Source organism: Protobothrops mucrosquamatus, unplaced genomic scaffold, assembly GCF_001527695.2.
Source record: "Protobothrops mucrosquamatus isolate PMUCROS unplaced genomic scaffold, P.Mucros_1.0 scaffold2549, whole genome shotgun sequence".
In the NCBI taxonomy this organism is placed as follows: Eukaryota; Metazoa; Chordata; class Lepidosauria; order Squamata; family Viperidae; genus Protobothrops; species Protobothrops mucrosquamatus.
Window position 1 is genome coordinate 200,026 of NW_015388609.1, and position 23,901 is coordinate 223,926.

The window sequence follows — 23,901 nt, forward strand, 5'->3', positions numbered from 1 at the left end:
TCAGTTTGAGCATTGCTTGGGGAAGTTTTTGGCTCCTTAATAGAAAAAGCATTGCGCGTTCATTATACTATGGTAAACACAAAACAGCATCTCAACTGATGATTGTAATAAGCTACATGTATCTCTCTCTTCCTGAATTTCTCATTGCCTAGTGATAGCTTTATTGCTATCATTTGATAGCCACTTATTGAAGGAATATTAGCAACATAGAGCTGCACTAGTATATACATACTACTTTGTATGAACACATTATCTCCAGTCTTCCTTTCAGAATGGATGGTACATATGTGTGTTGTGAGACTATTGCTTACCTGTTGGTATGAAGGATACAACTGGGTTTTCCTGGGTAGCAAAAATGACATAACAGTCATGTTTCCAGCTGATGAAAGAAGCTGTAATGGGGAAATACAGAGTAGATGTGTGTTAATCCATATGGTTTATTTGAGCATGTAGGATTGCAGTTGTAAATATTTACAGATATTATAAATGAGTAAAACAGACAGAAATTTGTAGTTTGTATCGGTGGGTTCCTTCAATCACACAGTGCATTTGGAACTTGGCTCTGTCACTTTGTACAGTAAAGAAACTAGATGCATTTATGACATTATATAAAATTAATTAATAAGGGACATTGCTTCCTTTTCATTGCTGCATTTTTTTTTGAATATTCCAAAATTAATTATATGATGTTAATACAAAGTATGATATCCAAGATCTGGCCTTGTGTTGCATAGAAACTGCTGTAAAGTAGAATGTGGCTGAAAGTTATAGGTAGCCTAATGCAATCCATTTAAGTTTAACCAAAGTTGCCATCCTAATGAATGTAACAGAATTCAACAGACAGAATTTCCTCCTGAGTATACATGCTATAAATACCACTTTTTAAGTTAATGTGTAAAGTTTCTTGTGTTCTACTCGAAGCAAACTTCTTTTTAATAGTCTGCATTTTGTCATGCAATGTTAGTAATGATTGGAAGAAATTAAAATAGGCTGACATTAACTGATCTTGTTTTTCTGTATCCCTCTCTTTTATTTGCATAATGGATGTTTTGTCATTTAGTGATGGGTAAGTAAACTTACTAATGTGTATGCCTGTGTGTGTTTTGTATCAGTCTCTTTAATGAAAGCTTATATTTTATGAATATTAGTTTCTTACCAGTAATTTGCATGCTGTTTTGGAACGCTGGAAAATGAAATGCCTGTGAAGCACAATGGTAATTTTCATGTTTACAGTATTTATGAAAATATAATTTCTGTTCTAAAAAGATAATTAACTGTAAACTCACACTGTTAGCTAAATTGTTACATGGCTTACGGCTCACTGATTTTATTTAGCTCCTTGCAGTAAACCATAAAAAGATTAATCTCCTACAATGCTTTGTGGATATGTTAAGAGCCCACTTCAATCTTTTTAACAAAACTTCAAAATCAAAGGGAAGTTAAATATAATTTTTTAAGATTTGCGCAACAAGTATTGATTGAATTTTGTTTGGAGATGATAGACTCTGTGAGTTGGATTTAGGGCAAGGTTTAAATATAAATATATATTGCCTCAGTGTTTCAATTAAGGCAATATTTTTTTAAGAAAAAATCAGGGATGATATTAAGGTTCAGAATACATACCATGTTCCCCTGAAAATAAGACCCAGTCTTATTTTTTTTTCCTCCAAAGAGGCACTAGGTCTTATTTTCAGGGATGTCTTATTTTTTCCCTGACACCTGCCTTGCCTTGCGGTGGTGGCACCAACAGTCTCATCCAACAGGACCCCGCATGGCCGCCGCCCCAGTTCTTCTGCGGTTACTTGTGGCACGACACCATGTGGCACATCGTGCTGGTGCCACCACCACAAGGCAGGTGGGGAGCTGCCCCACGTGCCCCGCACCCACTTACCTCAGGATCGCCGCAACCAGGCCTCCCACGCTCCAACACCTGTTGTGCCACCGCCCTACTTCTGTGGGCCACACGCGGCAGGATGCTATGTGGCGCGTCGCACCATCACCGCCACCACAAGGCAGGTGCGGGGACCTGCCCCATTCGCCCTGCACCCATTTACCTCAGGACCGCTGCAGCCAGGTCTCCCATGCCCCAACACCTGTCGCGCCACCGCCCCACTTCTGTACCCTGAATTTCTTGCGACTCCATTTCCTGTGGAACCATTGGCCCCACTCTCTCGTGTCCAGCAATAGACGTCTCCTTAAGTGAGCGCTAGTTGTCCATGTAGCCTGCTTGTAGTGCATTGGCTAACAGCTATCAGTGATTTTATCCCATGAATTCTTCATCCAAGTCACGACCTCTGGCAGGCTAGGCTTCACAAAGTTTCCATGCTGATTTCTCTCCATTCTATGTTCAATGTAGTCATTGATTTCCATGTGCAAATGGTCCATGAATGCCTTGTCTATTGCGATATCAAGAGTCTGGAGACAGGCAGTCATTCCTGCAGGAATCATTATTTGATTTATTCTTCTCCTCTCTTCATATCTTTAGCGCGGTGAGTGCTGGCTGAACCCCAGACTAGCAGACCTCTTTGGCCACCTTGAAAAACAAGTGGCAGCATTAAATCAACCCACTTCCTGTACCAGGCTTTTTCGTTTTCAAGAACATAAATGCCTGAAACCCGTTCAGTCTTATCTTTCTTGCCCTTAGTGATGATTAGAGGTGGGGTTTTATTTCCATCGAGACGAATTGCCAAAATACAGGTAACGTGTGCCCCTTTGTAACTAGTGGAGGGTATCTAGATTGACGAGGCACCCCTCTGATCAATTGTTGTTTGAGATGCTTGGCCCATAAATACTGCAGTTTCATCTATGGCAATCAAGTTGGAGAGTTGGTATTTAGAAAAGCCGATGCCATCAACAAAGACTTGAATGCAAGTTCACGTTTAATCAACTCAGTATCTTCCAGCTTAAATGATGTTGTCAATCTTCTTAGAGACAGTTCATATCACTGAAGAAAGCCATCCAGCCAGTATTGTGATGCTTTGAATTCTTCTGGGGATATTTCTAACTGTGGTGCCATTGCAAGGGCAAATGCTTAAATATCAGCCCTGTGCACAACCAAAGCCTTTGCTCTCCTGTCAGCAGTCCATTCACAGAGGTTGTCTTCCAGTTCAGGAAATAATGGCTGCCGACCTGATACACATTTTCGCTTCTTGGCATTTCCCTCGTCTACCTGTTATTGTACTCTGCTCACCATTTTTGGATCATACGGAGATCCGATATCTCTTTGGAGAAAGCTGTAAGATTCTTGCCCCAAGAGTCCTCCACGATTCCTTTTTTTTTTTTAAAAAAATATTTTTTTATAATGACATATCTTTAGTGCTTAGTAAACAATGTGTTGTCTGGGTCCACATATTTAACTTGATAATGCATCTTAAATTCCTACTCTCTACGCCGTTTTTCTAGCCATTGATAAAATACATCCCATGTTTGAAAGTTTTCTGTATCTTCTTTCCCTTTCAACATTTTTATGTAAGCCTATCCATTTCCGCACAGTCCAAAATTTTCTTAATTATCTCTTCTTCAGCTGGTATTTTTTCATTTTTCCAATGCTGTGCAAATGCAATTCTCGCTGCTGTTAATACATGTAACATTAAATATACACATTCTTTATCATAATTTTCTGAGGTTATACCTAAAAGAAATAATTCTGACTTAAAATCTACATGTTTTCTTAACATTTTCTCTAACCACATATGTATTTTTGACCATAATTGTCTACCAAAGGTGATAGTACGTGCCTGGCTTTTGCCTACATTTCCAACAATTGCTAGACATGTTTTTAAATGTTTTTGCTAACTTTGCAGGTGGTAAATGCCATCTATAAACATTCTATATAGATTTTCTTTATATGCAGCTTTCATTGTTATTTTATAGTTTCTTTCCCACAGATTTTGCCATTTTTCTAGCTGTACATTGTGCCCCAAAATTTTTGCCCATGTTACCATTGTTTCTTTAACTTGTTCATGTTACATCTTTGAATTTAACAAAAACCTATACAGTTTCTTAATCAATTTTTCATTTGATGACAATAATATTTGTTCAATCACTGTCTGGTCTTTATAAAAGCCATATATTTTGGCATCTTTCTCATATCTCATTTGTATTTGCAGGTGCGGCCACTATGATAGCTCAATGCCCTGTTCTTCCAACTCTTGTTTAGTTTTTAGTTTCCCTTCTGTATTCAAAATGTCTCTATAAGTCACAAGTTTCTCATAATTAATTAGATTTGGGTGAACAAATGCTTCCATTGTCAAAATCCATCCTGGTATTTTCATATAAATTTTCACTTTTATCTCTTCCCATACTAAAAGCAGTGCGTTTCTTACGTAGTGATTTTAAAAGTATTTATGAATTTTATTCTTCCCATACCATAAAAGGGCGTGCTATCCAAGTTGTAAGTCATGTCCTTCTAAATATAGTAATCTTTTATGTCTAAGAGTTATCCATTCTTTTAGCCATGTTAATGCAGATGCTTGATAATATAGAACCCAGTCTGGCAATCCAAATCCTCCATTTTCTTTCACTTCTTGTAGCATTTTCAGTCTAATTCTGCCTTTTTCCCTTGCCAAATAAAGTTCAAAATCGATGCATTTAACTCATCAAAGATTTTTTTTCTCTATTTTTATAGGTATTGTTTGAAATAAAAAAAGCAGTTTTGGTTAGGATGTTCATTTTCACCATCGCTATTCTTCTTAACATTGATAGTTGTAGATTTTTCCATTTTTCCAAGTCTAGTTTTATTTGTTTTAATAGTTTTACATAGTTGTCTTCTTTTATTGTTGCTCACCTTGCTGTTAAATATATCCCCAAGTATTTAACTTTCTTAACTACCTGGAGGTCTGTTTTTTCTAACAGTTTGTTTTTTTTTGTTTATCTGTAAGGTTTTTGACTATAACTGATTATTTTCAGTCTTGTTACTTCTCCAAATTCTTATGTCTTTGTCAATAATTTGGGGCTTGTCTCCAGTGGGTTTTCTAGTATCAATACCAAATCATCCGCAAATGCTTGTAGTTTGTATTTTTCGTCTTTTATCTCCATTCCTTTAATTTCTGGGTCCTGTCTGACATTTCTATTCAACACTTCCAGAGTTAAAATAAATAATAATGGAGATAGTGGGCATCCTTGTCTTGTGCTTTTTTAATATTAACGTTCTCTGTGAAGTCTCCATTTACAATTACTTTAGCTGTTTGTCTATAATAAATTGTTTTAATTATATTTATGAAGTTTTCTCCAAAGTCCATACAGTTTAATTGTTGTATCATAAATTGCCAGTTTGCATTATCAAATGCAAATTTCTAGAAATGTAAGAAAAATAACGCTATTTGCTTCCCTGGATTCATTTCATAGTATTCCAGTGTATCTAGAATCATTCTTAAATTGTTCTTAATGTCTATCTTTCAAACTTCCAACCAGGACTTATTTCTCAAAAGTTCAAAGTATTTTAAGTCTCCCAAATTTTTCAGCGTTACGTCTTTATGTTGTTTCCAAATTAATTTTATAATCTGTCTGTTTATCCCCCAAAAGATGTTAAACTGCCACTTTTCTTCTAGGGGGAGGGGCAAACCCCCTCTCCCTCTTACATCTGGGAGCTTTCTTGCTTTTGGGATTTCTTTTTTCTGGAGAAAGTTTTTTAAAATAGTAGAGCAAGGAAAATACTTTCACCCAGTTCCAAACACGTTGCTCATGGTTTGCTCGTTAGTGCTTTTTTCCCGGTTGTCGGTACCTTCAGACTGGCTACCGGACTGCAGCCAGTTTTTCCCCTGCCGGTTCAGAGAGCTTCCTTGGATCAAATGGATCAATGGCTGTCTCTCTGTGATCGATGAGGGTCCCTTCCTTCGTTGCCTCTCCAGAGCAACTTTAGGCTCTTTTCAGGCCTCCAGCAGGTCGAAATCGAGCATGGGAGGCAGAACCCTGCTTCCCTGCATCCATATTGCTACGACACAAAACCAGAAGTCCTCCATGATTCCTTTCTTGAATTCAAAGGAATAGATCTTTCTTTTTGCACTCATCTTGTCTGGGGGTCAGAATATTATTCCGTTTAAATCTACTATTGAATCAGGGGTATCAAACTTGATTTCACTGAGGGTTAGGGTTGGGCATTATGGGTTAGGGTTGGGGTTAGACATTGTGGTTGCCCTGGGGGGATGGAGGTTAGGCATTGTTAGTTAGGGTTGGGGTTAGACAATGTGATTGCCCTGGGGGTTAGGCATTGTGGGTTAGGGTTGGGGTTAGGCATTGTGGTTGCCCTGGGGGGAGTGGGGGTTAGGGTTAGGCGTGGGAGGCCTGGCAGTGGGGGTCCTGAGGTAAGCGGGTGCGTAGGTCAGCTCCTCCTCACCTGCCTCGCCACATAGCGGCTTGCCACAAGTGGCCGCAGAAGAAGTGGGGTGGCAGTGTGATGGGTCGGGGTGTGGGAGGCCTGGCTGCAGTAGTCCTGAAGTAACTGCGGGGTGCATGGAGTAGCTCCCCATCTGCCTCATTGCAGTGGCACCAGTGCAGTGCGCCATGTGGCATCCTTCTGCAAGCGGCTGTGAGCAGCCGCAGAAGAAGTGGGGCAGCGGCCACACAGGCTCTGACTGGATGGGATTGTTGGTGCTGCCATGAGGTGTGACAGGTGACAGCGCATGGGAAGCCTGGCTGTGGGAGTCCTGATGTAAGCATATGAGAGGCATGTGGGACAGCTCCCCCCACCTCTTCTCACCTTGTGTCGAAGAACCAGGCAGAGTGATGGAATGGATGGGCGGCCAAATGCGCCGGCTCTTAAGTAGAACTTATTTTGGGGGGTAGGGCTTATATTAGGCACATATGTAAAAATCAAGCTAGGGTTTATTTTCGGGCTAGGTCTTACCTTTTTCTGATTTGAAGTACAATCATTATCTATTTGTCTTGTTCCTTTATCTTTTTATCATTTTTATGGGCACTTTAACTTATATCATGATTTGCTATATTTCCAAACAGACCAGTTAATTTCACATTTTAACCATATTATGTTTGATTTAGAATGAAATTATTAGAGAATATTTTAAATCTTTTCTTCCATTTTAAAAAAGAGCAATGGAAAGGGTTTAGGAAGAAATGAGTTGTCCCTATTTTTAATATGTTTTCCCATCTGTTTTTAAAATAGAAATTTTGTTTTACAATTGCAGAGGCAATCACTATTGTTTAAAATATTTATACAGTTTGACAGATTTTTCTGTGAGTTTATAACTAGCAAATAAAGTCTGTTCCTGAATCGTATTTTCTTATGTTAATTCTTCTAGGTCTGGTGCTCCTTCACCCTTGGGCAAGGTAATTTAAAGATTTATATAACTAGTCAAGTCTTCAGTTAAATATGTAAACTGGAAAAGTCTTGTGCTTCCTAAGAATGTATAAAATTGATATTTGATCTCTTACTGTTTGTATCCCATACATCTATATTACTTTTCATTTCTATGTGAAAAATATTACATAGGATGACCTCTTTCCAGGGTGACTTCTTTCCAGAGAATTAAACTACAGAATCAAACATAAGCATGTATCCATAGAAATTAATTTTCCTTTAGCCCCACTGAAATAGATGGGATTTCAGTGGTACCAAAAGGAGACTAGCTTCCCTGGATTCAAACATTAAGTAATATAGGTAGTCTTTGACTACCTTTGGGTCACATGAGTTCCAGGTTACAACAGCACTGAATGAATGGTTGTCAAGGTTCTGGCCATCCCTGCCCACCCACAGTCATGAATTTGCAAAATGTTATTTAAGTCAGGTTACTTAGTGCCTGAAATCATTATTTGCAACCTTCCATGCCAACTTTTCCAGAAAGTCAATGAGGAAGCCAGTAGGGAAGATCACATGTTACTGGGGTAGATGTCCCCCATCAGCGCATCCTCTAGCCCCTCTGCACTTGCTCTGCATTATCCACTTGTGTACCTCAATGTACCTTCCCCGACGAAAAGCAGCATCTTTTGCACACCCTTTCACACCTTCTCCGACACTCTCAAAAGTAAGATATAAGGATTACATGACGAGTGAATTTACAATCAGCAGTTATGTTTTAAGGGGAAAAATGTATAATGATAGATTTAATTACATTATGCTGTCATGTCTTTCACCAGCATCACCTTAGAATTTAGGCTGCTATTTTTTAGGGCACAGGAAATTGAAAATAAGTGTGGCTGGTGAAATGAGTATTAGTAACTGCACCAGAAGTGCACATGATTCAGCTAAGGAATCTGCCTTGGATGTGCACATATCATTGTGTAATGAACACAATCGCCACAACATGCTAAGCCATATTGGGATTTCGCTTAATCTGAAGCCAGAGCAGGACTTGGACTGTAGTGGACACAGAGTTGTGTTCTGTAGTGAGCACAGAACACACAGTTGTCAAGCAAAAAAAAAAAACCCAACCAAAAAAGGAAATAATTAGCTTTTCTTTGCCCTGTGTGTGACAATTTTGAACTCAATCCAAAGAAAATCATTGGCCAGAATAGGTGGGTGAAGAACCAGCAGACTACTACTTTGAGCAATGGATATGTTTGTGGCATTTGTAATTGTTCTTCCTCACAGCTATTTTGTAACAATGTACCCTTTTTTAAAGTAACTTCCTTGCTTATAACCTATTCTGACATCCTGTTGAAGGTTATAGTTTTAAAAGCTTTTTAAAAATTCAGTCTACATGAGGTTTCATGCATGACTTAACTTTGAAAATAATTGAACGGAAAATTTTCCTGCTGTGAAGCAAAAATGTGAAACATAGTGGTTTTTTGGACATTTCCTAGTTACTATAGATTTCAAATTTGACAGCTTTGATGTTGCTGGCCGAGACAGCTTTGGCAATATAGTTTTTAAATAAGGTTGGAAATACTTCTCAGGATTAAATCTAAGTGCTTCTCACTAATACATTTTATGATGATTTCATAGCAGAGTCTTTTTAGAAAAACGCATGCTGTCTTTTATCAACACTGCAGTTTTCCTAATATAGATGCAGAAGTATATTTAGTATTGAAATCCCTAGAGTGCTCTCAGTAACAGACAAAACAAAAGCTGAATATTTTTAAAGACTTAAAATCCAGTTGAAAAAAAAATTAAGAATAATCAGTGAGGTTTGGATGAAAAGATTTTAATTTCTTTCCTAATGGTAAAGCAAAGGTTAGTGTTTTATAGCTTTGATATGATGATTGAAGGCTACTACCATATCCTGAACAAATGGACTTCTGAAATTAAATGAAAGATCTGTGCCTTATTCACCACACATAGTACACAAAAGCCTGTCTTACAATGTTTTATTCAACATTCCAGAATCAAAGATCCTATTGCTGTCCAAACAAACTGTCATAGTAAACAGTCTACATTTCAAAGTTGTCACCTCCGTCATAATTAACTGCATACAAATTTCTGCCCAAAACTTTTTATATTAACATCACTTTTATAAAATATACAGGATTGTCCAACTCTTAATGTATTCACAGTATACAGTTTTTTTCTGGGAAAAGATCTCAGAGGTGACTTGAATTTGTCTAGTGTGATAAAGCCAACTTTTAAAATGGACTTAGCTTCAAAGACTTTAAATAAGACATTTATTGTACAGAGGATTTATATTCCATACAAACTCACCCTCCCATCAGGAATGTACTCTTTTTGTTTTAAAGTATAAATGTATGTGAACTCTTACAGCAAAGGAGCATTCTTGATGGAAAGATATATTGCTAGTATCTTTTCCTACGTGGATCTTGACAAAATGCCAATTTTTGTGCTGGCCAGAAAAAAATGAGATCTTACTTAGTCATTGATCCCCAGATAATGCTGAGTTGTGAGCAAAAATTCAAGGGAAGAGTTCAGAGCAGCCTTTTGAAATGCTTTTCATACTGTAACTCCTGTTTTGGCTCTTGATTCTTTAATATTAGCCCATGTGTTCTTTCCTTAAGGTTTTTATAAAGCTAATTTGAAGTTCATTACATAATGATTAAATAGTGTTCATTTAAGTCAAACTTCATAGTACTCTGCTGTGATATTACTGAAGAATTTTTTAGAGGGCCTGTTCAGGCTTGGAAACTTCCTATAAAAATAGGGATATTTTAGGTTTTTATTCACCACTAGCTGTACCCAGCCACGCGTTGCTGTGGCTCAGTCTGGTAAAAGCGTGTGTTGCTTTTACGTCCAACAGATGGCGCTGTTTTTCAAAAAAAGCATGTTTTACCTGTCACAGGTGTGACATCTATATAATATAGGTACTGTATATAAAAACACGCGTGTATTCGAATGCAACGTTGTGTCAAAATTTCAAAGCAATCGGTGAAGAACTTTCGGAGATTTAAGATTTTGAACAAACGAACATTTACATTTTTATTTATATAGATTAAAATCTGCATATATTTGCAGGCTTTCCTTCCAATAATTAACAGAAATCATTAATATTTTAGAAAAACTTCTTTTGTGGTGATAGCATGATTAATGTTTCTTTAGCTTCCCACTTGCAGGAAATTAAATAGATTTAATTTATGTTACTTTTTATTTTTTGTAAGCTGCCCAGAGTCACTGAGAGTGAGCGGGTGGCCATATAAATTTTATTAAATAAATAAAATAAGTATATAAATATGTGTCCTAACCAGCTCTTCTTTTCCAGTCTTCTCCAGCCACAACGGTTACATCTCCCAATTCTACCCCAGCAAGAAGTATTGATACATCTCCACCACTTGATCTTTTTGCAACATCTTCAACAACGGCTCCAGTAAGGTTAGTTTGGTTGCAAATATGATACTTACTTTTAAAATATTTGGTACAGGTAGTCCTCAACTTAAAACAGTTCATTTAGGGACCATTCAAAGTTACTATGGCACTGAAAAAAGTGACTTATGATTGTTTTTTACAGACCTTTGAAGCCTAACTTCTCTGGAGAACACTAGGTTGGGGAAAGTTGATACAAGATCACAACAATTTGTATAGTTCTAATTATATTCTTGAATATGCCATTATTTTTGTTTAATTCTTGCAAATGAATTCACAGGACTTCAAAATTACTTCTATGATTTTTATCCAAATACTTTTTGGAATTTTTTCCCCTTGCAATAGTGCTTCCAAGCTCTCCAGTGACCTTCTAGATCTTCAACCAGACTTCACATCTGGCCTTGCACAAGCAGCTTCAGCAGCTCCCCCTGGTGGAACAACTTCATGGGGAGGTAAAACTTTTTATGATTTTAATTCCCCAAAACTTAATTTCAGAATAAAGCTGGAATGCTGACCATGCTTTCTTAATCCACCTTCTTATGTCTAAGACTATTTGTGCTGATTACACCAATTTTGTAAAATTGGACTTTCCCAGTCATTCAGGCCTCTAGATGTCTCAGAGTATATCTTTTCTACTTGCCAGCCATCTAACACCTCTGGAAATCTCCAGTTTGAGGGGGAAAATACCATTATATTGAATTTTAAAGTTTCATCTTTATAGCATATTTTAACTTCAGAATAATATTTTTGAATACAATGTCTATTTGTACTGATATTATTCCACTGTATGTTTCAAACAAACACATCCTGAAAATTTTGTTTCATGAATCAGCCTGAGTTTGAATCTAAAGAAATTCTAAAATGTGTTTCTCCTTTTTCATTTTATTGGCCTATAATCAAAGCACTATATTCCTAACTCTATTGGATTTAATTATCTCCTCCTGCAGAAGGAATTTGACATTTAGAATTTGAATGCTTTAAACTGCCATTCAAAATGCAGGCAATTGGAACTACAGTGGATACCGTTGGAATTCAGAACATTTTTTTTAACATCTTGAAAATATTGAGCCTATTATAAAACCAACAGGACACAGAGATTTTGGTCATTTAAAAATAGCATTTTAGGTTATAATGTTTTTCTTTGTAAGTGGCATTAAAAGTGTTTCTAACAAAGTGCAGAGGTGCAACCTTGTCTGCTGTAGCAAAACTGTTGTGAAAACTAACAGAGGTATTATGGGTTAAAATTTTTAATGGTATCCTTCACCATACCTGAGAGTGGCAGGCCAGGTTATGTGGTGCACACCTGCCTTTATTCTCTAAAAGAAAAAAAGGCCAAGAGACTTGGACAACTCAACGAGAATTACTTCTTGGCCTTTGGGCTATAAGGTCACATGTAATGTATATGTATAAATAGGCCTTTTTTTGTCATAGAACGCCCAGAACGGAGTTCCGGCACTTTTTTGGGATGGAACCTTGTAGGGTAGGCAAGGCGGGTTGTATGACGTGTGTGAGTTCCGGCACCTTTTTTTTTTTTTAGAAAAAAAGCACTGCGTGTAAACAATTAGGATGCTCTCTCTCCAGCTTTTGCCACTTGAATTGGTTCCCTCAATCTTCATAGTGGTAAAGCTAGTTCTGTCCTAGAGGTCTTCTTCATGTCATTGCATTTGTTTAATGTGTGGCTTTGGCAGTGCTAGAAAAAGGGGAAGAAAATAAATGTATTGTCAGCTGCATGCTTTCTTCTATGCATCAGATGTAAAGAGAAAATCCCATCTATGTCTTATCCTAGAGAACAACGCCGATAGATCTTTCCTTTCTGAGACTTAATGAAATATTGTTTGCACTATCTTTTTCCTTCCCCAGTTTGCCCTATCAAAGCAAGAATTGTTTAGTACATCCGCATATATCTGAATTGTCTCAAGAGTCTTTCCAGGAAGGATGAGGGGAAATTTATTTTTAATCCTATACCTACATCAACAAGTTCAAATATGTCTTTGCAGCAAAATGCATTAGAGAACTGTATCTGTAGTACATAAGAGCACGAGTGGAGAGCATGTGCATGCATTCACACACATCAGAGTCATCAAATCATCCAGCCAACCAAATCCTGTTGGGAAGAAAAACCTATGCTGATTTGCTGAGCTTGGGCCTATGTGTACAAGTTAGTTTATGTTCTTTTGTCCTGTTGATTACAACATGGAACTTTTGTAGGGCCACTAAAGATGAAAATTCACTTATCTTTTAAAGGCACCATGAATTTAACCATGAGCCAGTCAGAAGACCGTGCTTAAAATATGAACTTACACAGTTGGCATGACTAAACGTATACAACAGATGTATTGAAGGACATTAATTTTCAGAATATGCACACAAAACCCATCTACTTCGTTTCAGAAAAAACCTTTAAGAAGTAGCCGTAGCTTTCTTCCAGGCAGTCAGAATGTGACATAATAAATCAGCAAGAAAGAGTGCATGCAATGTTATTCTGTGTGAGGTGCTGGCCCTAGCATTGCTTTTACACTGCAGCAGCCCTTGGCATTAGCATCCCCTTTTGACCCAACTATATATACAGGTAGTCCTCCACTTACAACAGTTCATTCAGTGACCATTCAAAGTTACAACAGCACTGAAAAAAGTGACTTATGATCATTTTTCACACTTATATCTATTGCAGCCTCCCCATGGTCACATGATCAAAATTCAGACGCTTGGCAACTGACTCATATTTATCAGGGTTGCAGTGTCCCCAGGGTCACGTGATCCCCTTTTGCAACCTTCTGACAAGCAAAGTCAATGGGGAAGCCAGATCTGCTTAAAGACTGTGTTACAGTGCTTAATAACTGCGGTGATTCACTTAACAACTGTGGCAAGAAAGATTGTAAAAGGGAGCAAAATTCACTTAACAAATGTTTTGCTTAGCAGTATAAATGTGGGGCTCAATTGTAGTCGTAACTCGAGGACTACCTGTATGACTGGGTATAGAAGCAGCAGCAGTAGCAACATTGGCTACAGGTGAAAGTGTGTGGGCGATGAGAGCGGAGGGCAAGGTGTGAAGAGGAAAGCAAATGAACATCACGGACATCACTCGGGTGGTTCTTCAGTGACTGGAAGAAAATCCTATGCTTTTTAAGTGAGTCAATGACAGGCTCAGAGTACAATCCAGCTGAATTGGCATAAGAAAGTCACAATGTGTTCCTCATCATTAGCCATATCTGGGCAGGCTGCTCTCAGTCTTCTGGAGGGCAAGACAAGGGGACTGACCCTCATTATCTTTCCCATTGCAGGATCAGGAAAATTCCAAAGTGAAAGAGTCAGGTCCCAGGTGCCAATGATAGGGGTGAGCCGTGTCACCTGCCTAGACAGAACGATTCTCCTCAAGACTCTGGTTGTGAGTGAGAAGTGTGTATTGTTGAGAAACATGGCCAGTTCTGACCAGAGCTTGACATTGGCTACCCAAGAACTGGAGTCTGTCTTCTTCTTTCCCCTGCTTGCTCAGTTAGCATAGTATGGAGTGTTTTGGGCCGCCTGACAAGCCACCAAACAGTATCTTTCTCTGGAAATTGGCCATACACACTACCCAAGACAAGGTTAGCATGTTTGGGCATCTCATCACAAATCCTATGTCAGAATTAAGGCTCTGGCTGGCCTTGCTACTGTTGGATGGCTTCTTCCTAGTCTTAATTGTCCTCAGTTAGACAACTTCTGGAACAAGGAGAGGATTTTCCAAAGGGAAATTGTCACAACCGTTGTTGGAAGCATAGGGCAGAAGTGGACAACGAGGGGTTCTGTAAATCTAGAGGGGTTCTGTAAATCCGAAAGCAGCTGCCTCCTTTACTTCACTATATTGACTTGGTTGCATTTTGAGTCTCCCTTCCAAATTGCCAAACAAGCTTACCATTTTTTCACTCTTGATCTGGAAGGGATAAGAATCATAGAACAATTATTCAGGTAATTTTTGATCACCTCTGCAGCTTCAAAGGTGGGAAAAGTCCTTTTCTATTCATCAGTGGATGGAAGACACACTTGCAGGAAACCAGTGTAATAAAAACAATTTTAAGACTTTGGTATTATTTGCTCATTACAACCAAATTATAAACCCACTATTAGAATTGTTAATTTGCATTCAAACAGAGATGCTTAATTATAGACTTTTTCAATGGCCTTGCTTCTGTGATTTCTAAAATCAGTGTTTAAAAGCACGTGTCTGTGCTTATTTTGTTACGAGTTGGATTGTGAAGTGTTGTGCCATTTCTTCAAGCCTTTTCAGGTTCATTTTCTGGTGTTAAAAAAAACCTAATAACTATTTGCCAAATATATCAAGTTAATTCTTCCTTTCAGCGATGGTTTGTAGTTGGATAAGGCTGTGTCAGAGATGGGTTGAGATAAGCCTTAGTCACTTAAGTCTTTGTTTCTAGGTGCTTTGGAAAAGGAAAAGAGACACAGCATCATGTAAAGCTGCATGCCAGTACCAGTGACATATCTGGACTTAGAGCAGCGTCCCGTTGATTTGAAATAGCCCCATTTTGGCAGAGAGTGACTTCTGAGTAGCATGCATGTTGACTTTCTTAACCTTCTTATTTTTTTACAATGCTGTCTTTTAACGGACATTTTACAGACCTCCTGGGAGAGGGTGAGTAATGCTTGATTTCTAAGCAGTTCTTCCAGCTGAAATGTTTAAATATTCAATTAGACTAGGCCTGTCTCTGTTTAATTTATTTTACTGTGCAATCTAGTGTTACTTTGGCCTTTTCTGCTGACTGTTCCTGTTTGATCTTCCTGTATGGACGCATGTAGACAGTTTGGCTGGATTTTCCAGTGTTACCTCTGAACCACAGATTTCAGATCCATTTGCACCAGAACCCACCTTAGCTCCTCCTGCTGCAACTGCTGAGTCAGCAACTACTTCTGCAACTACCACTGCTGCGGCGGCTGCTGCTGATGAGGTGGATCTCTTCGGAGGTTAGTTAGTTTATTTATTTGCTACCGCTTTCTCAACTGAAACATGGGGAGGATGGAGGAAACACCGATCGATTCGGGTAACTTTCTTCACTTTACCTACAGAATTAATAAAAAAATTCTTGAAAAGGGACCCTACGTGCATGTTATACCCTGTGCAAAAATGATTCTGAGAAGTAATCTTCATAGGAATATGATGGAGCTAACTTACCCATCATAAACGTGTTATATTAAGTAGTGTGAATCTCTTTCCTTGCAAATAACAACGGGAGAAAAAAAATTGTGTTTGAGACATATAGAAGAATTTAATTTCACACACACACACACACACACACACACACACACTTATGGGCAGTCCCTTGTTCTGAAGCTATATTCAATCTGACTTGGAAATGCCAATTAGTATCCCAAATGAATCGGCTGTACCCTCTAAAGCAAATTGAACTTTGCGTAATTAAGCAAAAATACCTGCTTACCAGAGATGCTAGTTATAAATATTGTACAGGTTTCTTTCTCTGAATGGGAGAAATAGATCTATTGGTATTGCTGCAGTTATCACCATTAGCTATGTTAATGCCAGACTGGGGAGAGGAGGTTGGCCCTTCTCTTGCCCTAAGTTGTAGCCTACAGAATAATATAATTTTATGAGGTAAAAGTTTTTCAGAAGGAAAAGTACATACTGTAAAACAGGGGTTCCCAACCAGGGGTGCTCGTACTCCCTGGGGGTGCGAGACGATATTCCAGGGGGCGCGAAAACTTGGCTTTTCAAAATTATAATGTATACGCATAATTCATTGCCGTTATTTTGAACTTTTGTAAGGGGTGCGAGAATATATCAGAAGCGTTCTAGGGGTGCGGGGTATAGAAAAGATTGGGAACCACTGCTGTAAAACAAACATACAATTGATTTAATGATTCTTCAGGTAAGCAAAATGCTTCCAATATAACAGCTGTGAAATTTTATCCCATTTTCAGTATCTGCTTTCAGCATTTCAGTGTGACTTTAGGGTAAAGCTTCCTGTTTACCTTAGCTAAGTAGAGTTCTTGAAATTGAAATGTTCTCAGTTGTTGGACAACTGCCATACAGTTTTCTGTAATGTGTTAAGCAAAACAAAATTGCTTAAAGGCTTCATTTATTAGAATACAAGTTTAGCACAATGAGAATTTGGCAGACTCCATTTCCTGTCGCTTTCTTTCTTATTACTTTGCTCTTTAATAGATCTTAAAGGCAGCTTTAACTTGTTCTGTTGCAAATCAGATGCATGTCTATATGAGCTTTTTAGAATAGGCAGCAGGATTTTTATTTTCAAGGACGAATATTTTTAACATTAAATTGTCGGTGTCTTAATAAGCATGTGAGTCTTCCTGTTTCTAGAGAAATTGATCTTTCGAACGGGAAATTTGCATGGCAGCAAAACCAACAGTGTCCTGTTTTAATTCTGAATTGCCTTTTCAAACTCCCCACCATTGTGGCTACTTCAGTATTTCCTCATTTTTTCTAATCATTTTGCCCGTCTTACTTAATGCTGCTGGAGTTGGCAGAGTTTGTACAGTAGTACTGTACACAACTAATAGAGAATAAAGAAATGGGGTACTACTTTTTCGCCGAGCCCTGAAGGCCCATCTATTCCGTGCGGCCGGCCTGGCGTAGTTTGATTATGTTTTAGTGGGGGTTTTGTATGGGGTGTTTTTAGAGCAGGCCTGTTATTTAATTTGATTTTAGAACAGAAACTTATGTATATTTATCGTGGTTTTTAGTATCGCCTGTTCACCGCCCTGAGTCCCGTAAGGGAGATAGGGCAGTATATAAATTTAAATAATAATAATAATAATAATAATAATAATAATAATAATAATAATAATAATAATAATAATAATAATAATAGCTGTAACGTTATTTAGAGGCAGGAGATTTTTCTAGATTTGAATTTAGAAAACTAGGTCTAGCCTTTTTCTGTTTCTCATGACCCAATGGACAATTCTAGGTGTCTCTAATTGCAGAAAGTGCAAATGCATTATTTTTCAACCATGTAGCACGTGTCAATTGCATTCTATATTTTTTTCTGCTAGTTGATAAAGGAGGGCTTGTTTTGATTAACTCTAAAGGATAGTTTAGCATTGCATAAACAAGCTAGTGAATTTTGATCTCTGAGGATGCCAGAGAAAAAGATTAAATCAATATCCTTCTTTAAAGTGACTGGAACTGGTCATTGATAATGTTCTCATGATGTACAGTAGTAAAGCTAAGCTTATCCTTAAAATTGCCTTGAAGTTTTAACTGTGAGATACCTGAGGGAACAGCAACCAAGTGCCGCTATTTTTCCTTCTGTGGTTTAAGCTACTTGAACTGCACTGCTATGCCCACTCTGAGAATTTTCCTCCGATGACAAGAAATACTCTTGGAGGAGATGAAAAGAAAACACTAGTGGCAAGAAGGCAGTCCTACCAAAAGAATCTGTGGTATTAACAACACTGGAAAAGTAGTTTCAGCATAATACTGTACTTTCTAATATCTCTGACCCAAATTAGCCATTAACAAGCCATAAATTCCTGTTTGCTAAGTGGTGAACCAATCATACTTTGACTCAGTATATTAACTGGGAATTAGTTTGAACTGTGATTCATTGACACAAGCAAGAATTAGAAAACATGTCCTCAATCTAGAAGCAGAAGGTTCCCATTTCCCCCTTCCTAGAGTGTTCGTGAAAAGGAGATTGGGTGTTGATCCAGAGTCTTAATCCCACTTGCTCGTGAATTGCTAAAAAGGAGATCAAAGTTATAGCTTTGATGTGTGCAAGAAAAAAATAGACAATTGGTTGACTTCCTACAATGATTGGAGTCTAGTCTTAGGGAGACAAGTTCTCTTTGCACACACCCCAAGCTTGACCAGTCCCTTGCAAGGTTGTGAATTGCTTTGTGTATAGCTTCTGCAAATAAATAAGGCCAATAATGTCACCTGAATTATTAGAATACAATGGATATAATTACTGTAATCCAAGTTAAGAGGAGTTGTAATTGAAGTACAATTAATATTTTTTAGTCTACTTTACTTTCCCCCAAGGGTGGCACGGTGGCTCCATGGTTAAGACACTGGGCTTGTTGGCTGCAAAGCCAGCAGCCTGGGTTCAAGAACCAAGTGCCACGTGACGGGGTGAGCTCCCGTCCTCATCCTAGCTCTTCCCAACCTAGCAGTTCGAAAGCATGCAAATGCAAGTAGATAAATAGATACCATTTCGGTGGAAAGGTAACAGCAGTCCGTGATGTCATGCTGGCCACATAACCACAGAAATATCTTCAGAAAGAGATTTGAAACAGAGATGAGCATCACCGTCTAAAGTCGGGAACCACTAGTGGAGTAAAATCCGCAGGGACGCCTTTACTTTTTACCTTACTTCCCCAATCTTAGAGAATACGATTTAACAGAACAGGAAAAGTTACTCTGTTAAGTATATTGGTTATTGAATGATTTTTATGTTATTTATTAGGGTTTTTTCCCCCTTGGAGGTTATATATGCATACCAATGAAGGAGAATATTTGTAGCTCAGGGTTGAAATGAGGGGTCCTTGGTGCTCTCCGAGCTTGCTTGTTTTCTTGCAGACGTTTCATTACCCTAACTAGGTAACATCATCAGTGCTGTTACATATGCATGCTATTCAAGACCCTTATACAAGGAGCATTTTTTGCCATTAGCTTTTCTGCTTACCTTGTGTGTACTTGCAGACTCTCGCAATCATCGTGACCTAATATAATTACTTGGGTTGAATTTAGTTTGAAAACTGTTGGTAGTTGCACAAAACAAATGCAACCGTCACCCTATGAACCCGCATTTTGTATAAGGGATTTTTTTTATGCTATTTAACTTGGTTCTTTTACTATATTTTCTTCTCTTTTTTTTATTCTTCTTAATTTCTGTTTCTAAACCCGCACTCAAGATGCCTTTGGTCGAAGAGGACCACTTCGGGGACGTCGTCGACTTCCCCGTCGTCGTGGTCGATGGGGTTGGGGACATCGTCGTCGAGAACTACGTACAAGTCCTTTACCACCCAAGGTAGAGTAATCGAGTAGACAGCACCACCAACACACACACAGTATGATTAATTTTATTTGAAGTACCGTCATACAAACAGTGAATTCATACCCTTTTTTTTTAAAAAAACAACAACAACAACACACATTTTCCCCAGATATTTGGACAAAAGTTCTAATCGAACAAAAATTGTGTCAGGAAAGCACTCTTACATGATTTCGCCAAAGCTTTTTTTTTTCATTGAAAAATGTTAACAATGCTGAATCTTGCATGTAGCTGGTAGAAGGTTTCTACAATGATGGACAGAACTTTTCAAAGTGCCTTACTTCAAGGGAGAGAGAAAATGCATGTGGGCACTTGGGCGCCTATTAGTATTGATGTCAGAGAATCAACAGTGGTTAACCAAGCTGTGCCTTTGGTTTCTGTTTTGCATGTATGTATAAATTGTGATATGTGTGTGTGTGTGATTTAATCCACACAGGGTGTGGCTTTTCCTATCCTTCCCGGCTGATCCTTCATATATATGTATATTCTGCCATTTCCTTTTACAAGACCCCTTTGCCCCATCAGAAGGCAATGCAACTCCTGAGCTGGACCTCTTTGCTATGAAGCCAACTGAGACCAGCGTTCCTGTAGTTACCCCTACAACTAGTGCAGCTACTTCCGCAACCAGTCCTACTCCAGCTGCTGCTGTGGCCCCTCCAGCCCCTGCTACAACTGCTGCTGCTACTACTGCTACTGTCACTACTGCTACTACATCTGCTACTACTACCATCACTACCACCACCTCTGCTCCTCCTCCTGCTCTAGATATCTTTGGTGGTAACTTATTTCATTCTTCCTTTCCACTGAATTTTTTTTGGGGGGGGTGAATTAAATTTTCAGCATATAGAAACAGACTCTTATTTTTTGCATATTTAATCTCTATGGCAATTATTCTTAGAAAGAAACAAGTTTCACGACACGGAGATATAAATTAGTAAGACAAAGTATATTCTTCATCTAGATTTGTTTGAATCCACACCTGCTGATGCTCCTCCACCACCTAAGTCAGATGCAGCTCCTAGCATAGATCTGTTTGGGACAGGTAAATATATATAAAAAGTTCTGTCCTATAATAATCCAAATTGTGTTATTAAATTTCTATTTTATTTGATTGCTGAGCATTTTTCTGTCAATCATATACATATCTATCTCTAATCTTCATGTAATTTTTCTTTGGCTTCTGCAAGATACTTTTTCTTCTCCAGCTACTGGAGCTTCACCTGGGCCCGAGAATTCTCTCACTGGTGATCTATTATCAGGTAGGTGCTTTCTCTTTAGATCTAAGCTATTTGTATTTGTGTGGCTTGTCACCTTTTTTTCCCAAAATACCTGTGAAATATGATCAGTTTTAAACTGTTGAAAAGTTAGTAATGTCAAAACTGAGCTGATCTCCTGAATATTCCCTGTGTCACTTTAGATCAGCGGTTCTCAACCTATGGGTCGCGACCCCATTTGGGGTCGATCGACCATTTCACGGGGGTCACCAAGCAAGGCTGTCCGCCATATTTTCCCCCTTTTCCGGCGGGTGCCTTACCTCCCTTGAGCTGGGCCAGCTGGTGGTCGGCCTGCTCCATCTCTGCCGCTTGCCAGCTACGCCTCGGCCGGCGCAGGGGGCGGAACCACGCATGCGCGGCGCTCCCGGGCAGGGAAAGTCCTCAACTTACGACCGGTTGGGTAGTCCTCAACTTACGACCGGTTTAGTCCTCGACTTACAACCGGTTTAGTCCTTGACTTACGACCGGTTTAGTCCTCGACTTACGACCGGTTGGGGTCGCGGCATTAAAAAGGTTGAGAACCACTGCTTTAGATGATCTTTGAGCAGGGATCCCCAACCCCTGATCCGTGGACCGGCATCGGTCCGCAGCCCACCAGGAACTGGGCCACTCAAGCGAGTGAAGCCCCCATCTGCACACACGCAAACAGTGCGCAAAACCACTCCCCCCCAGTCCACGGAAAAACTGCCCTGCATGGACTGGTCCCTGGCACCCAAAAGGTTGGGGGCTGCTGCCTTTGAGCACATTTACACCACTATATTTGAAAAGAGGCAATTCCCTCCCCCAAATCTTAGATTGTATAAGCCTTGCACAAGTTCCCACGCAAGCCATTGACCTAGAACATGAGATTGTCAATCCTACATAAAAACTTGATAATAAAAAATGAGAACATAATTATTTTTATTTAGGAAGGTAATGTGTGCCAGCTTCTGCTAACTTATAGTGCTAATCTTGTTTACAGACTTCTGTAGGCAGTTTACACTCAACATCCTGTTCAAATCATTGCTGAAAGATGGACAGAGTCAAAAGCTACCTGGAGAGCTTATTTATAATCATAACCCAGGAAGAAAGCTTTATGAGCTACATACTCATGTTTCCCCAAATATAAGACCGGATCTTTTTTTTTTTTTTTGCCTCCAAAAGAAGCACCGGGTCTTATTTTTGGGGGATGTCTTATTCACCTCTGGCGCCGACAGCCCCACCCAGCCGGTCCACTTCTTCTGCAGCCGAAGGAGCAGCTTCATTCTGCAGCTGCATTCTGGCCTGCATTTTGCAGGAAGACCTTTCAGGAAGGCCTATGCAGCTGAGTACCGAGATCTTGCAGAACCAAGCTATGGATTCAATCCATAGCTCAGTTCTTGGCTCCAGTGGCCTTCCAGAAAGACCTGTGACTGAGAAATGCAGATCTGGCTGCAGAAGACACTGCAGAAGAAGTGGGTGGGCGAGGAGAGGCCTTGCTGCAAGGGTGGAGGGTGTGTGGGACAGCTCTACACCCCCACCCTAGCTTGATTTTTAGGTGTGTGCCTCACTGCAAAACTAGGGCTTATTTTGGGAGTAGGGTTTATTTTTGGGGTAGGATTTATATTAGGCCGACCCCAAAAATCAAACTAGGGCTTATTTTCAGAGTAGGCCTTACTTTTGCGGAAACACAGTAGTCTAATAGCACCTTTCCTTTTGACAGATTTATCTGGCAGTTTAGATCTGGTTCTAAGTGACAGTTACCTGCTATATTAATAAGCATTTTTAGGCTTTTTCTAGGGTCATAATACTGTCCTCCACAGCTTATCTATTAAAAGAAGGATCATTAAGCTTCCATGATCAGGAAGTTTTCATGCTACCCAGAATCCAGGAAATCTATAGTTTAAATTCTAGAAAGTTAACTATATCTGGCTATAAAATTGTATCATATTTTGAATTAATCAGAATTGCTATAGAATGGATGAAATGAGAAATCTGAAAACAACAGCTCTTGAGCAGATACAATAATATAAAACCAAGGCATAAATACATAATATAATACAGACATACAGACATACATACACACACACACATACACACATATTACTGTGTGTAGTCCCTGCGTGTGTACAAAATAAATAAAAAATGGCCCAGAACAGTTTTTCTTTTCAATCTAATTTTTAAAGATGCTGCTTTAATAGTGGATACTCTGTGAAAAATCTAAAGGGAATTTAGTTTTTCCAAGTCTTTTCAATATATACATTGTGTTGTCATGGATTCAAGATAAATGGCCTCATCATTCCTAATTTGCTTTTACTAAATATTATCATGCTTACTCCAGTGGATGCATTTGCAGCACCATCGTCCCTGCCCACTGCTTCCCCGGCTAAAGTGGACTCTTCAGGTGTGATTGACCTGTTTGGTGGTGGGTATTGTTGTTCCTCACCATTCAAGTACTTCCCATTTCATTTCCATTTCATTTTTCTTTGCCAGCAATTCAATGTTTTACAACAGTTACTTTTATTATGCTACGTTGTGCTTCATTTGCTTTTTAACTGTTATGAAATGCAGTTTGGGTGTTTTTTTTACTGTTGTCTGTCCTTATTTCCATGCATGAAACTCCTTATTCAAGTAACTATTGCATTCTTCCTCCTACAGTATGCAATTTTCAGTTTTACAATTATGCTTCTCTATAGCATGTATATTTCTCTTGACAGCTACCTGCTATCTACCGTATTTGTGTATATATATATATATATATATATATATATATATATATATATATATATATATCAAAAATTTCTTTAAAAATGTGATCCCTGGGTAATTCCATATTAAAACAGTGAAAAACACACGAGCACCAGGGAATGTGGTAAAAAATTTTGGTTTAATGTTAAAATTACTAAAACTACTAATAAAACCAATTAAAACGCCTAGCTTT

General features: G+C 38.7%; 1 protein-coding gene across 1 annotated transcript in view; it reads left to right on the top strand.

The window, feature by feature from the left end:
* SNAP91 (synaptosome associated protein 91) overlaps nt 1-23,385 on the top strand; it is a gene marked incomplete at its 3' end in the record, with an annotated part of 74,092 nt that extends 50,707 nt beyond the window's left edge. Inside the window, exons 10-20 of the mRNA XM_015825217.1 lie at nt 1,061-1,066; nt 7,257-7,284; nt 10,602-10,711; nt 11,048-11,154; nt 15,315-15,329; nt 15,494-15,658; nt 19,589-19,681; nt 20,236-20,505; nt 20,690-20,770; nt 20,916-20,987; nt 23,302-23,385. Coding sequence (XP_015680703.1) covers nt 1,061-1,066; nt 7,257-7,284; nt 10,602-10,711; nt 11,048-11,154; nt 15,315-15,329; nt 15,494-15,658; nt 19,589-19,681; nt 20,236-20,505; nt 20,690-20,770; nt 20,916-20,987; nt 23,302-23,385 — 1,031 coding nt within the window. The remainder of the gene's footprint in view (nt 1-1,060; nt 1,067-7,256; nt 7,285-10,601; nt 10,712-11,047; nt 11,155-15,314; nt 15,330-15,493; nt 15,659-19,588; nt 19,682-20,235; nt 20,506-20,689; nt 20,771-20,915; nt 20,988-23,301) is intronic.
* Nucleotides 23,386-23,901: the final 516 nt, after the last annotated feature.